Consider the following 15,938-nt stretch of genomic DNA (forward strand, 5'->3'; position numbering starts at 1 on the left):
TCTCACATATTTCTGGCACTGAAATAGAACATGTTCCACTGTCTTCATCTTCTCCTGACAATGATCACACCTCTCAGTCGGATGTTTCACCACCAATTTCAATGTACTGTTGAGCCTTGTGTGTCTCAGTCTCAGCCTTGTGATTACACTTTCCTCCGTTCTCTCTCAGCCTGAGGACCTTCCTGCCCCCCACCTTTTCCTGGATCTTATACAGGTCTCTTCCTTTTCCCTTCCTGCCCCCACCATTTCCTGGATCTTATACAGGTCTTTTCCCTTCCTGCCCCCACCATTTCCTGGATCTTATACAGGTCTTTTCCCTTCCTGCCCCCACCATTTCCTGGATCTTATACAGGTCTTTTCCCTTCCTGCCCACACCATTTCCTGGATCTTATACAGGTCTTTTCCCTTCCTGCCCCCACCATTTCCTGGATCTTATACAGGGCTCTTCCCTTTTCCTTCCTGCCCCCACCTTTTCCTGGATCTTATACAGGGCTCTTGCCTTTTCCCTTCCTGCCCCCCACCTTTTCCTGGATCTTATACATGGCTCTTCCCTTTTCCCTTCCTGCCCCCCACCTTTTCCTGGATCTAATACAGGGCTCTTCCCTGTATAAGAACAAACAAAAGGTTCTCAATTTGGGTTTATGATTAATCCCCTCCACCCATTGTTTTCCCCCATATTGCATCAACAGTTGTTTTAAATCATATTTATGTCTCCCTTCATTTGGTTTTCATACAGATGTTCACAGTCAGACTGTTGAAAGAGATCAGACATTTCAGTTGCCCAGGCTCCCCCTATGGGATAGATCCCATTGAAAAACTGTACTAGCTAGTCTGGCTGTTGGCATATCAAACAGTCTGAGTGTGAAGAAGGTTGATTTTATGGTATTTATCACACATGTGATTAATTGTACTGCACAAACAAACAACAAGTCCAAGAAACTGGACATGATAGTGTCTGTTGCTGAAAGGTTTTTGGGTTTCCAGGAATTCACTACCAAAAGATTGCAAAGAATACTGTCCAAAGATGCTCTTCATTCTCAGGCCCCAGAGCCTGTAGGGATGGGCGTTGGCAGTTGAATCTGAATAATGAATACATTGAATTTGATTTTTGTTTATTTTTATTGTGTTAAATGTTTGGGCTGATATACAGCCAAAACAGTAAATGGAGGCATGGACATATACCATTTGTTTGCTGAGCACCATAATAATCAAAGTAGACCCTGTACACTAGGTGGCGGTAGAACACCAAAAGGTGTAGTCTGACATAAAACTTTAAGGAAGAAGAAGGATAGAGTGGGGGGGGAGCTAGACAGCCTGCGGTGCCGCTTTGTGGACAACAACTCCCATTGTTGGGCGGAGAGAGACAAGTAATCTTGTTGGTATATCTATTATCTTCGTTTGAAAAGCGCATCTGTACATTGTATCGGATTAGTATGCGTTGAATACTGCATCAATTTCCCATCACTAGTTGGTTTGTCATTTTGGTAGGGACTTAGGAAGTAGCTATCGTACCGGGGTTCGTGTTAAGCATCGGAATTAACGGAGCCATGGCGAAAAGTCTGTCCCTTGTTACTGTCATTTTGTGTGGGACTCTGATCCCCTTCGTGACAGGTGAGTTTGGCAATCTTTACAACAACTTTCTATCAGTCTGATATTTGTTTCCAGGAGCTAGCCTAGCTAACTAAGTGAAATGACATCATCTTCCGTTTGCATTGCTCAATGTCTGAGGTGGGGCCGAGTGTGTCTGTCTTAATAACTAACACGCCGACCACATAAATTATGACTAGTTATGGCATGACTTTGCCTTTGGAAATGTTTGAACTAAAGTGCTTTTCAGACGTCCAGTGAAATATCGCCTAGTACCCCGCCAAGTGCAGCACGGCTGGTGTCCCAAAAGGCGCTCCATGGTAAATCTGAAGTCTGCATTGGCCGTGCAGTATTTACGGTGATACGGCCTCTGCAGAAGTCAGGACATGCACACTTCCTGTGCTTCCCTGGGCATGGCGGAGTTGTTGCCAAGGATGGAAGTTTGTTTTTATACAGGACCTCCAGCTTTCACCTAATATCACCTCCTAGATATTGAGCTGGTCGGAAACACTCCCCTCCCCTGTTAAAAATCCGGTATGTGGTTCTCTATAACGGCCGGGTGGCTCATGACGAGAGGTGGGGGAGTATGCTGTGTACCAACAAATTAAGTTGATTTTGTGAAATTTCATCTATTTGTGTCATGTTGGCTTAGATATGATGGTAGGGAGATTTGAATTTAACATTTGAGCTTCAACCAATCCTTGCTATAGTGACACCGACCGGCACGACTATAATACAGTTGATATTTTAACCTGCGTTTCATGATCGCGTCTTGTGTGTATGGGCACAATCAACATGCAAGTGATGGCACACACACGTGCCCGGTTTAAAAAAATATATATATATATATATATATATATTAAAAAAAAATGAAATGAAATAACTTCCAATGTAGTCTGTAGATAATAAATCGCACAATAATTATACATTTATAATTCCCTGAACCTGCCCGCCCCCGTTATATAACCACAGGGTTATGAGTCATCACAGGTGATTAGTGTAATAGTTTCCAGGCTATTTCTGCAACTTTAGGCAGGTTACTTAGTAAATATATCGGCATATTGTCGAAGACTGGTCCACTACTCACAAATACATAAGATCTGTATTATAAACGAAAACAATTCAACAGTAATATCGCCTTTCCAAAATGTGATGTCATTATTGGTGGCCATATTGGATTATGTACAAAAAAATTATAATAGGGGTGCCATGCCCCAATTTTTTGGGACACCCTTTCTAATATCAATTAAAGCATCCCAAAGAGCATCTCTACCAAATCTGACGCTTTATTCCGCTCCGTAGCGGTTTCAGCACTTTTTGATGGTAAGGGCCCTGGACTACATGTTCTGTCACTGTCAAACACGATTGAATGTATAATTAGCTGAAGTATGATCTAGCTCGCTAGCTAACTTGCTAATTATTATTCTTATTTTGCTATATCCACTGCCTGTCACCTGTTATTGGGTGACGAACAATATCTCCACTCACGTGTAGTTAAGCTGGTTGGAATGCATGCTACGTTAGCTTGTCACTAACTAGCTAAAAATAAGGAAAACAATTGTGCTTCTGTAACAGTATAACTTTAGACCGTCCCCTCGCCCATACCCGGGCGCGAACCAGGGACCCTCTGCACACATTAACAACTGACACCCACGAAGCATCGTTACCCATCGCTCCACAAAAACCGCGGCCTTTGCAGAGCAAGGGGAACTACTATTTCAAGGTCTCTATTTAGCGCTGCACCACCGCTAACTAAGCTAGCCGTTTCACATCCGTTACACTTCCATGTCGTATTTATATATATACAGTGCCTTGCGAAAGTCAAATCAAAAACTGAAAAATTGGGTGTGCAAAATTATTCAGCCCCCTTAAGTTAATACTTTGTAGCGCCAACTTTTGCTGCGATTACAGCTGTAAGTCACTTGGGGTATGTCTCTATCAGTTTTGCACATCGAGAGACTGAAATTTTTTCCCATTCCTCCTTGCAAAACAGCTCGAGCTCAGTGAGGTTGGATGGAGAGCATTTGTGAACAGCAGTTTTCAGTTCTTTCCACAGATTCTCGATTGGATTCAGGTCTGGACTTTGACTTGGACATTCTAACACCTGGATATGTTTATTTTTGAACCATTCCATTGTAGATTTTGCTTTATGTTTTGGATCATTGTCTTGTTGGAAGACATCTCCGTCCCAGTCTCAGGTCTTTTGCAGACTCCTTCAGGTTTTCTTCCAGAATGGTCCTGTATTTGGCTCCATCCATCTTCCCATCAATTTTAACCATCTTCCCTGTCCCTGCTGAAGAAAAGCAGGCCCAAACCATGATGCTGCCACCACCATGTTTGACAGTGGGGATGGTGTGTTCAGCAGCTGTGTTGCTTTTACGCCAAACATAACGTTTTGCATTGTTGCCAAAAAGTTCAATTTTGGTTTCATCTGACCAGAGCGAGCACCTTCTTCCACATGTTTGGTGTGTCTCCCAGGTCGCTTGTGGCAAACTTTAAACAACACTTTTTATGGATATCTTTAAGAAATGGCTTTCTTCTTGCCACTCTTCCATAAAGGCCAGATTTGTGCAATATACGACTGATTGTTGTCCTATGGACAGAGTCTCCCACCTCAGCTGTAGATCTCTGCAGTTCATCCAGAGTGATCATGGGCCTCTTGGCTGCATCTCTGATCAGTCTTCTCCTTGTATGAGCTGAAAGTTTAGAGGGACGGCCAGGTCTTGGTAGATTTGCAGTGGTCTGATACTCCTTCCATTTCAATATTATCGCTTGCACAGTGCTCCTTGGGATGTTTAAAGCTTGGGAAATCTTTTTGTATCCAAATCCGGCTTTAAACTTCTTCACAACAGTATCTCGGACCTGCCTGGTGTGTTCCTTGTTCTTCATGATGCTCTCTGCGCTTTTAACGGACCTCTGAGACTATCACAGTGCAGGTGCATTTATACGGAGACTTGATTACACACAGGTGGATTGTATTTATCATCATTAGTCATTTAGGTCAACATTGGATCATTCAGAGATCCTCACTGAACTTCTGGAGAGAGTTTGCTGCACTGAAAGTAAAGGGGCTGAATAATTTTGCACGCCCAATTTTTCAGTTTTTGATTTGTTAAAAAAGTTTGAAATATCCAATAAATGTTCCACTTCATGATTGTGTCCCACTTGTTGTTGATTCTTCACAAAAAAATACAGTTTTATATCTTCATGTTTGAAGCCTGAAATGTGGCAAAAGGTCGCAAAGTTCAAGGGGGCCGAATACTTTCGCAAGGCACTGTATATATACATTCATTGCTTTCACCCCATTCCTGGGTTGTGTAATGTTTAAATGATTACATGATTAAATATGCGTATTGTGAGGACATTTAGTCACGAGAGTTACCCTTTTTTAGAACTGTCTTTGCGCCCCGATTTCAGCTATTCTTCTGCCCGCCACCTCATGACGTCACCGTGTCCTCTGGTGGCTGTATGAGCATCAACCTCCATTTTTAGGCTTCAGATCATCTCCAACTTTCTAAAAGTCAACTAATATCGAACTTGTCGATCCATCATCATCAGCCTGGGTTCCAGTCTATTTTGTGCCACTTTGCTACTCTTTGGCATGGCAAGGAGTGGAATGATGGCACAAATGTACCTGGCATCAGGCTACATCCACCCACGCCAATAACTCTGTTATTCTATACGTGTCGATATTGTTGTTGTTGTTGTCTTTGCTGTGTGTCTTTCGAACAAAATTCCCAACCTATAATGTATTTTCTACTCAGCTGTGTCCAACTCCCAACCTATAATGTATTTTCTACTCAGCTGTGTCCAACTCCCAACCTATAATGCATTTTCTACCCAGCTGTGTCCAACTCCCAACCTATAATGTATTTTCTACCCAGCTGTGTCCAACTCCCAACCTATAATGTATTTTCTACCCAGCTGTGTCCAACTCCCAACCTATAATGCATTTTCTACCCAGCTGTGTCCAACTCCCAACCTATAATGCATTTTCTACCCAGCTGTGTCCAACTCCCAACCTATAATGTATTTCTCTTTTCTACCCAGCTGGAGAGGACTGTGAAGCCTACCTAAATGCCTTCAGCCATTACAAAGCCAAACTGGACTGCAGTACATTTCAGTGGTGCTGTGGAACGTGTGAGAATAGATATTGCTGCAGCAGCCCATCTCTCAGGCTGACTGAGTCTGAACAGGAAAACTGCATATACAGGTAGGAGGACAAAAACCATGTCCCAAATCAAATGGCACCCTATGCCCCATAGGGCTCTGGTTAAAAGTAGTGCACTATGTAGGAATCGGGTGCCATTTGGGACTTACTCAAGATAAAAACCACTGACCAGGTAGTTCAGTGTACTGGGTTTATGTGATTACTAACCTTGTCTGAGACCTGAAGAACGTTGACAGTCTCTGTATTGCACTAAAGCAAAAAACCCCGAGCCACCAACACATTAGCATGGTTGTGTTTTGACATTCTGTTATGGTGTCAACCTCAACATCCTGGATGGCAGAGAGCTCGGGCCCCAGTGGTGTACTGGGCTGTAGACTGTTCTCTCTGCTTCCACACGGTAGGCGGTACCAGAGCATCAAGTCTGACACCAACAGGCTCCTGAATTGCTTCTATCCCCAAGCTGTAAGACTGTTAAATACAGTATATCACAAAAGTGAGTACACCCTCACATTTTTGTAAATATTTGAGTATATCTTTTCATGTGATAACACTGAAGAAATTACACTTTGCTACAATGTAAAGTAGTGAGTGTCCAGCTTGTATAACAGTGTAAATTTGCTGTCCCCTCAAAATAACTCAATAAGTCAGCCAATAATGTCTAAACCGCTGGCAAAAAAAAGTGAGTACACCCTTAAGTGAAAATGTCCAAATTGGGCCCAAAGTGTGAATTTAAAGGACTTTTTACTAACTCGGCTCCATCCTTCACTGAGGCAGATGGCTCGTTCATAACAAAACCCTTTGATATTTGCCAATTTAGGCATGCCATGCAAACAACAAATCCCGAGCCTTCATAATCATGCATGTTCTTAGGCCGTCATTGTAAATATGAATTTGTTCTTTAACTGAGTGGCCTAGTTAAATAAAGGTATAATACATAAAAATAAAAAACATAATGGACTAAATTATGATAGAAGAGCACTGTAGATATGAATTCTGCAAAGTTAGTGTGGAAAAGGTGAACAAATGATTGCTATCTAGAAATAAATATCTATAAATAACAAACCACCTGGAAGCGACAACCTGGATTGCAAAATACTGAATACATTGAAGATGTGGCAAATAGGAGTCACAATCTAAGCCTGGAATATAGTGTGCCCTCAGGCCTGGAAGGAGGCAAAGGTCATTCCACTGCCCAAGAGTAGCAAAGCACATTTGTAATGGTTCAAACAGCCGACCAATCAGCCTGTTAGCAAACATTTTTTGAAAAAATCGTGTTCTACCAAGTACAATGTCATGTTACAGAAAACAAACTTAAAAACAGACTTTCAGCATGCTCAGCATGCTCATAGGGAAGGGCAATCAACATTCTCAGCACTGACACAAATAACTGACGATTGGCTGAAAGAAAGTGATAAGATTGTGGGAGCTGTTTTGTTAGACTTCAGTGCCGCCTTGGACAGTTGCCTATCCAATAGAACAGATGGTTTTCTTTTAATAGAAGCATCTCTAAATGCAAATTTGTTTTTGTGTTTTGTGGTGTACCGCAGGGCAGCAGGCTTGGACCATTTTGTTTTTTGTTTATACAAATGATCTGACCTTGAATAAAGCCTGTGTCCATGAATGCTGACGACTCAACAGTATACACGTTGGCTGCAACAGTAAAATAAATAACTGACACCCATTAATATAGATTAGTCAGATTCAGAATGGGTAACTAGAAATAGGCTAGTGCTAAATATCTCAAACTGAAATCATAATTTTTGGGATCATAGTCACTTGCTCAACACCTAAACCTCATCTGGATCTATTATTGAACAGTGTGGCTATTGAGCATGTTGAAGAGCCTAAACTGCTAGATAGCAAGCTAAAATATTACTGTTTTTCTCCTCAATCTACAAACCTAATAATGACAAAGCAAAAACATTTTTTTTTTTAGAAATGCTTGCAAATGTATAAAAAAATTAATCAACTGAAATATCACTTATGTATTTTTTAAATTTTTTTTAACCTTTTTTACCTTTAGGCAAGTCGGTTAAGAACAAATTCTTATTTTCAATGACGGCCTAGGAACAGTGGGCTAACTGCCTGTTCAGGGGCAGAACGACAAATTTGTACCTTGTCAGCTCGGGGATTTGAACTTGCAACCTTTCAGTTACTAGTCCAACGCTCTAACCACTAGGCCACCCTGCCGCCCCATGTATTAAGGCCCTTCAGTCAGTACTTTTTTGTTGTTGAATTTTACCCCTTTTTCTCCCCAATTTCGTGGTATCCAATTGTTTTTAGTAGCTACTATCTCGGGAGAGAGGAAGGTTGAAAGTCATGCATCCTCCGATACACAACCCAACCAAGCTGCACTGCTTCTTAACACAGCGCCATCCAACCCGGAAGCCAGCCGCACCAATGTGTCGGAGGAAACACCGTGCACCTGGCAACCTTGGTTAGCGCGCACTGCGCCCAGCCCGCCACAGGAGTCGCTGGTGCGCGATGACACAAGGATTTCCCTACCGGCCAAACCCTCCCTAACCCGGACGACGCTAGGCCAAATGTGCGTGGCCCCACGGACCTCCCGGTCGTGGCCAGTTACGACAGAGCCTGGGCGCGAACCCAGAGTCTCTGGTGGCGCAGCTGGCGCTGCAGTACAGCGCCCCCAGTCAGTACTTTTTTGAAGCACCTTTGGTAGTGATTACAGCCTCAAGTCTTCTTGGGTATAATGACGCTACAAGCTTGGCACACCTGTACTTGGGGAGTTTCTCCCATTTTCTGCTGATCCTCTGTCAGGTTGGATGGGGAGCGTTGCTGCACAGCTAATTTCAGGTCTCTCCTAAGATGTTAGATCGGGGTCGGGCTCTGGCTGGGATATTAGTTTTTAATGTCCCGTTGGTAGGATATACGTGCTTTCTTTCGGCGCATTTATTTTCCAGCGATTGAACGTTAGCTAGCATGACGGAAGGCAAAGGCAGATTTTCCACTTGTTGGTCCTCAGAAGGCACACTGATCTTATTCTGCAAAATCTCTGTGTCCTTCTCTGATATCTGGGCCTGGTCAGGTGTCTGTAGTATCTCCCTCCCGTCCGACTCATTGAAGAAAACTCTTAGTCTAATTGGAGGTGAGTATTCGCAGTTCTGATGTCCAGAACTCTTTTCAGTCATAAGAGATGGTATCAGCAACATTATGTACAAAACAAGTTACGAGCAATGTGAAAAAACAAACAAAATAGCATGGTTGGTTAGACGGCAGCCATCTTCATCTTGATCCTCATGATGACAGGAGTGAGTGCTATGGGGCGATTAGTAATTTAGTTCAGTTACCTTTTGCTTTCTTGTGTACAGGAACAATTGTGGACATCTAGAAGCATGTGGGGACAGCAGAGAGGGATAGGGAGAGATTGAATATGTCCTTAAACACACCAGCCAGCTGGTTTGCGCATGCTCTGAGGACGCGGCTAGGGATGCCGTCTGGGCCGGCAGCCTTGTGAGGATTAACATGTTTTAAATATCTTACTCACGTTGGCTATGGAGAAGGAGAGCCCGCAGTCCTTGGCAGCTGGCCGTGTCGGTGGCACTGCGTTATCCTCAAAGCGGGCGAAGAAGGTGTTTAGCTTGTCTGGAAGCAAGATGTCTGTGTATGCAATGTGGCTGGTTTTCCTTTTGAAGTCTATGATTGTCTGTAGCCCCTGACACATACGTCTCTAGTCTGAGCCGTTGAATTGCGACTCCACTTTGTCTCTATACTGATGTTTTACCTGTTTGATTGCCTTGCGGAGTGAATGGGTACTCTGTTTGTATTCTGCCATATTCCCAGTCCCCTTGCCATGGTTAAATGCAGTGCTTTGTGCTTTCAGTTTTGCGCGAATGCCATCTATCCACGGTTTCTGGTTAGGGTAGGTTTTAATAGTCACAGTGGGTACCACTTATCCTATACACTTATTGATGAAATCAGTAATCGTCTCCGTGTACACGTCAATATTATTCTCAGAAGGTACCCGGAACATATCCCAGTCTGCATGATCAAAACTATCTTGATGCGTGGATTCCGATTGGTCAGGCCAGCGTTGAATAGTCCTTAGAATGGGTGCTTCCTGTTTGAGTTTCTGCCTATAGGAAGGGAGGAGCAAAATGGAGTCGTGGTCAGATTTGCCGAAATGAGGGCGGTGGAGGGCCTTGTATGCATTTCGGACGTTGGAGTAGAAGAGTGTTTTAGCAGTGCGAGTGCTACAGTCAATATGCTGATCGAATTTCCTTTTCCACAAATTTGCTTTCTTAAAATCCCCAGCTGCAATAAATGCAGCCTCCGGATATATGGTTTGCATGAAGTCCAGGGAAGTTCCTTGAGGGCCGTCGTGGTCTCTGCTTGAGGAGGGATATACACGGCTGTGACAATAACCAAAAATAATTATCTTGGGAGATAATGCTGTCGGCATTAGATTGTGAGGAATTCTAGGTCAGGTGAACAAAAGGACTTGAGTTTCTGTATGTTGTTACAATTACACCATGAGTCGTTCATAATGAAACATACACCCCCGCCCTTCTTTCCGGAGAGATGTTTATTCCTGTCGGTGTGATGTACTGAGAATCCAGGTGGCTGTACCAACTCCAACAGAGTATCCCGATTGAGCCATGTTTCCTTGAAATAATATTTTACAATCCCTGATGTCTCTCTGGAAAGCTTGCCCTGATCTCATCAACTTTGTTATCTAGGGACTGGACATTAGCGACAAAATATACTCGGAAGCGGTCGGTGGTGTGCGTGCCTCTGACTAGGAGACTGCCCCGACTCCCTTTTCTCCGGCCGCGTTGTTTTGGGTCTCTGGAATCAGTTCAAATGCCCTCGGTGGTGCGGACAACGGATCCGCTTCGGGAAAGCCGTATTCCTGATCATAGTGCTGGTGAGTTACCGCCACTCTGATATCCAATAGTTCTACCCGGCTGTATGTATTAACACTTACGATCATCTGGGCTAACAATGTAAGAAATAATTCATTTAAAAAAAATTTAAACTATAAAAGTTTCATGCGGGCTAGAAGCGAGGCAGCCCTCTTTCGGCGCCATTTTTCACTTCCCTTACCAAGGCCCTTCTTCCCTGATTGCTCAGTTTAACCAGGCAGTCAGCTCTGGGAAGAGTCTTGGTGGTACCGAACGTCTTCCATTTAAGAATGATGGAGGCCACTGTGTTCTTGGGGACCTTCAATGCTGCAGAAATGTTTTGGTACCCTTCCCCAGATCTGTGTCTCAGGGCTCTTCGGACAATTCCTTCCGACCTCATGGCTTGGTTTTTTTCTCTGACATGCACTGTCAACTGTGGGACCTTTTATATAGCCAGGTGTGTGCCTTTACAAACATATCCAATCAATTGAATTTACTACAGGTGGACTCCAATCAAGTTCTAGAACAATCTCTAGGATGATCAATGGAAACAGGATGCACCTGAGCTCAATTTCGAGTCTCATAGTAAAAGGTCTGAAAATACTTATGTAAATAATAGGTTAACATTTCCAAAAACCTGTTTTTGTTTTGTCATTATGGGGTATTGTGTGTGGATTGAGGCTTTAAAAAAAAATGTAAATAGATTTTAGAATAAAGATGTAACGTAACAAAATGTGGAAAAGGGGCATGGGTTTGAATACTTTCCGAATGCTCTGTATTTTTCACTGCCTGATGTTATGTCTCTCTCTGTTCCAGTGGCAATATGAGCACTTTGACCATCTCGTCATTCGTAGCGACAGCTGTCATCTTCACCATCAGTTTAGTCTGTTGCTGTGTGTGTCCCTGCTGTTGCCTGTACAAAATGTGCCGGAAGCCCAGACGTAAGTCTCCTTGCACCGTCACAACATTAATACTAACATGTTAACTCCAAGACTGATTTACATGTAAAAAAAAGTATATGCTTTAATTGTTTTTCTCCAGTGTGTGTGTGTGTCCTCTCCACATCTCCTGTAGTAGTCTGGTGGTCAGTTCTGACTGTAGTATCTGTGTGTAGTCTGGGGGTCAGTTCAGACTGTAGTATCTGTGTGTAGTCTAGGGGTCAGTTCAGACTGTAGTATCTGTGTGTAGTCTAGGGGTCAGTTCAGACTAGTATCTGTGTGTAGTCTAGGGGTCAGTTCAGACTGTAGGATCTGTGTGTAGTCTAGGGGTCAGTTCAGACTGTAGTATCTGTGTGTAGTCTAGGGGTCAGTTCAGACTGTAGTATCTGTGTGTAGTCTAGGGGTCAGTTCAGACTGTAGTATCTGTGTGTAGTCTAGGGGTCAGTTCAGACTGTAGTGTCTGTGTGTAGTCTGTGGGTCAGTTCAGACTGTAGTATCTGTGTGTAGTCTGGGGGTCAGTTCAGACTGTAGTATCTGTGTGTAGTCTGGGGGTCAGTTCTGACTGTAGTATCTGTGTGTAGTCTGGGGGTCAGTTCAGACTGTAGTATCTGTGTGTAGTCTGGGGGTCAGTTCTGACTGTAGTATCTGTGTGTAGTCTAGGGGTCAGTTCAGACTGTAGTATCTGTGTGTAGTCTGGGGGTCAGTTCTGACTGTAGTATCTGTGTGTAGTCTGGGGGTCAGTTCTGACTGTAGTATCTGTGTGTAGTCTGGGGGTCAGTTCTGACTGTAGTATCTGTGTGTAGTCTAGGGGTCAGTTCAGACTGTAGTATCTGTGTGTAGTCTAGGGGTCAGTTCAGACTGTAGTATCTGTGTGTAGTCTAGGGGTCAGTTCAGACTGTAGTGTCTGTGTGTAGTCTGTGGGTCAGTTCAGACTGTAGTATCTGTGTGTAGTCTGGGGGTCAGTTCTGACTGTAGTATCTGTGTGTAGTCTGGGGGTCAGTTCAGACTGTAGTATCTGTGTGTAGTCTGGGGGTCAGTTCTGACTGTAGTATCTGTGTGTAGTCTGGGGGTCAGTTCTGACTGTAGTATCTGTGTGTAGTCTAGGGGTCAGTTCAGACTGTAGTGTCTGTGTGTAGTCTGGGGGTCAGTTCAGACTGTAGTATCTGTGTGTAGTCTGGGGGTCAGTTCTGACTGTAGTATCTGTGTGTAGTCTAGGGGGTCAGTTCTGACTGTAGTATCTGTGTGTAGTCTGGGGGTCAGTTCTGACTGTAGTATCTGTGTGTAGTCTAGGGGTCAGTTCAGACTGTAGTGTCTGTGTGTAGTCTGGGGGTCAGTTCTGACTGTAGTATCTGTGTGTAGTCTAGGGGTCAGTTCAGACTGTAGTGTCTGTGTGTAGTCTAGGGGTCAGTTCAGACTGTAGTATCTGTGTGTAGTCTAGGGGTCAGTTCAGACTGTAGTATCTGTGTGTAGTCTGGGGGTCAGTTCTGACTGTAGTATCTGTGTGTAGTCTAGGGGTCAGTTCAGACTGTAGTATCTGTGTGTAGTCTAGGGGTCAGTTCAGACTGTAGTATCTATGTGTAGTCTGGGGGTCAGTTCAGACTGTAGTATCTGTGTGTAGTCTGGGGGTCAGTTCAGACTGTAGTATCTGTGTGTAGTCTGGGGGTCAGTTCTGACTGTAGTATCTGTGTGTAGTCTAGGGGTCAGTTCAGACTGTAGTATCTGTGTGTAGTCTAGGGGTCAGTTCTGACTGTAGTATCTGTGTGTAGTCTGGGGGTCAGTTCTGACTGTAGTATCTGTGTGTAGTCTAGGGGTCAGTTCAGACTGTAGTATCTGTGTGTAGTCTAGGGGTCAGTTCAGACTGTAGTATCTGTGTGTAGTCTAGGGGTCAGTTCTGACTGTAGTATCTGTGTGTAGTCTAGGGGTCAGTTCAGACTGTAGTATCTGTGTGTAGTCTGGGGGTCAGTTCTGACTGTAGTATCTGTGTGTAGTCTAGGGGTCAGTTCAGACTGTAGTATCTGTGTGTAGTCTGGGGGTCAGTTCAGACTGTAGTATCTGTGTGTAGTCTAGGGGTCAGTTCTGACTGTAGTATCTGTGTGTAGTCTAGGGGTCAGTTCTGACTGTAGTATCTGTGTGTAGTCTAGGGGTCAGTTCAGACTGTAGTATCTGTGTGTAGTCTAGGGGTCAGTTCTGACTGTAGTATCTGTGTGTAGTCTAGGGGTCAGTTCAGACTGTAGTATCTGTGACCCTGTGTTATAAGCACTTTGTGACTATATAAGCACATCTGCTGATGTGAAAAGGGCTTCAATTAGATGTGATGATACAGGAAGTGGTTTGACCACTCCCACTTTGATCCCGGCCAGCAGGCCGTGCGTCCCAACTGTCAACCTATTCCTTTTGTAGTGCACTACCCTGATCAAAACTAGGGCACTACCCTGATCAAAACTAGGGCACTACCCTGATCAAAACTAGGGCACTACCCTGATCAAAACTAGGGCACTACCCTGATCAAAACTAGGGCACTACCCTGATCAAAACTAGGGCACTACCCTGATCAAAACTAGGGCACTACCCTGATCAAAACTAGGGCACTACCCTGATCAAAACTAGGGCACTACCCTGATCAAAACTAGGGCACTACCCTGATCAAAACTAGGGCACTACCCTGATCAAAACTAGGGCACTACCCTGATCAAAACTAGGGCACTACCCTGATCAAAACTAGGGCACTACCCTGATCAAAACTAGGGCACTACCCTGATCAACACTAGGGCACTACCCTGATCAACACTAGGGCACTACCCTGATCAAACCTAGGGCACTACCCTGATCAAAACTAGGGCACTACCCTGATCAAAACTAGGGCACTACCCTGATCAAAACTAGGGCACTACTGATCAAAACTAGGGCACTACCCTGATCAAAACTAGGGCACTACCCTGATCAAAACTAGGGCACTACCCTGATCAAAACTAGGGCACTACCCTGATCAAAACTAGGGCACTACCCTGATCAAAACTAGGGCACTACCCTGATCAAAACTAGGGCACTACCCTGATCAAAACTAGGGCACTACCCTGATCAAAACTAGGGCACTACCCTGATCAAAACTAGGGCACTACCCTGATCAACACTAGGGCACTACCCTGATCAACACCCTGATCAAACCTAGGGCACTACCCTGATCAAAACTAGGGCACTACCCTGATCAAAACTAGGGCACTACCCTGATCAAAACTAGGGCACTACCCTGATCAACACTAGGGCACTACCCTGATCAACACTAGGGCACTACCCTGATCAACACTAGGGCACTACCCTGATCAACACTAGGGCACTACCCTGATCAACACTAGGGCACTACCCTGATCAAAACTAGGGCACTACCCTGATCAAAACTAGGGCACTACCCTGATCAAAACTAGGGCACTACCCTGATCAAAACTAGGGCACTACCCTGATCAAAACTAGGGCACTACCCTGATCAAAACTAGGGCACTACCCTGATCAAAACTAGGGCACTACCCTGATCAAAACTAGGGCACTACCCTGATCAAAACTAGGGCACTACCCTGATCAACACTAGGGCACTACCCTGATCAACACTAGTGCACTACCCTGATCAAAACTAGGGCACTACCCTGATCAAAACTAGGGCACTACCCTGATCAAAACTAGGGCACTACCCTGATCAAAACTAGGGCACTACCCTGATCAAAACTAGGGCACAACCTTGATCAAACCTAGGGCACTATATAGGGAATAGTGACATTTGGGACGGACAGGCCCAGCTTAACTCTCCATGGAGTGGGTTGGGACATAAGGGTTGATTTTCAAACAACACCCAATTGTGTAAACCACTTCCTCCTTACAATAGAACAGAAATCCACTGTCAGTAACCAAACCTTAGTGGAACAAAACAGCTCTTCCTCATTTTTGAGTTCTGGAAAAAACTCAAAATGATGTTGTTTTTTCCATTCCGAACTCTGTTTGCTCAACGATGCAAAAACACAGATTTATACACTTCCTAAACATTTCTGATTCATCCAACCGAATGATTCAACAAGACATCACCAGAATGTATTAATTTAACCTTTTATTTTGAAATGAAACACAAAGATTGGCGTAGGTACATTTGGAAACTGGCAGCATTGAGTAAGAGGGTAATGTTACCAGGTTGTTTGGCAACATTTTTTAAAAATAAATGAAACCCGCTCTATAAATGTGTGTAAGCCTGTGGCATTATGGCACAGATATCCTTCTGAAAACCGATGCTGTTCTGACAAGTTTCTCACCTCTCTTTGTGATCGTCAGGCTGTGTTGCTGCTGCCTACGTATTGCCCCTGTGTACACACACACACACACACACACACACACATACAC

The 15,938-nt window shown here is 44.1% G+C and overlaps 1 protein-coding gene across 3 annotated transcripts in view; it reads left to right on the plus strand.

Annotated features, from left to right (window-relative positions):
- The first annotated feature begins 1,274 nt into the window (after nt 1–1,274).
- LOC139371467 (protein shisa-4-like) overlaps nt 1,275–15,938 on the plus strand; it is a 21,746-nt gene continuing 7,082 nt past the window's right edge. For 2 of the 3 annotated variants that reach the window (XM_071111903.1, XM_071111905.1), the window contains exons 1-3: nt 1,291–1,611; nt 5,638–5,800; nt 11,437–11,561. In XM_071111903.1, the coding sequence (XP_070968004.1) occupies nt 1,548–1,611; nt 5,638–5,800; nt 11,437–11,561 (352 nt within the window). In that variant the 5' untranslated portion in view covers nt 1,291–1,547. Of the gene's footprint in view, nt 1,612–5,637; nt 5,801–11,436; nt 11,562–15,938 lie in introns of all 3 variants that reach the window. The other variant, XM_071111904.1, reaches the window with a different exon arrangement.

The sequence above is a fragment of the Oncorhynchus clarkii genome, chromosome 17, assembly GCF_045791955.1.
Source record: "Oncorhynchus clarkii lewisi isolate Uvic-CL-2024 chromosome 17, UVic_Ocla_1.0, whole genome shotgun sequence".
NCBI lineage: Eukaryota > Metazoa > Chordata > Actinopteri > Salmoniformes > Salmonidae > Oncorhynchus > Oncorhynchus clarkii.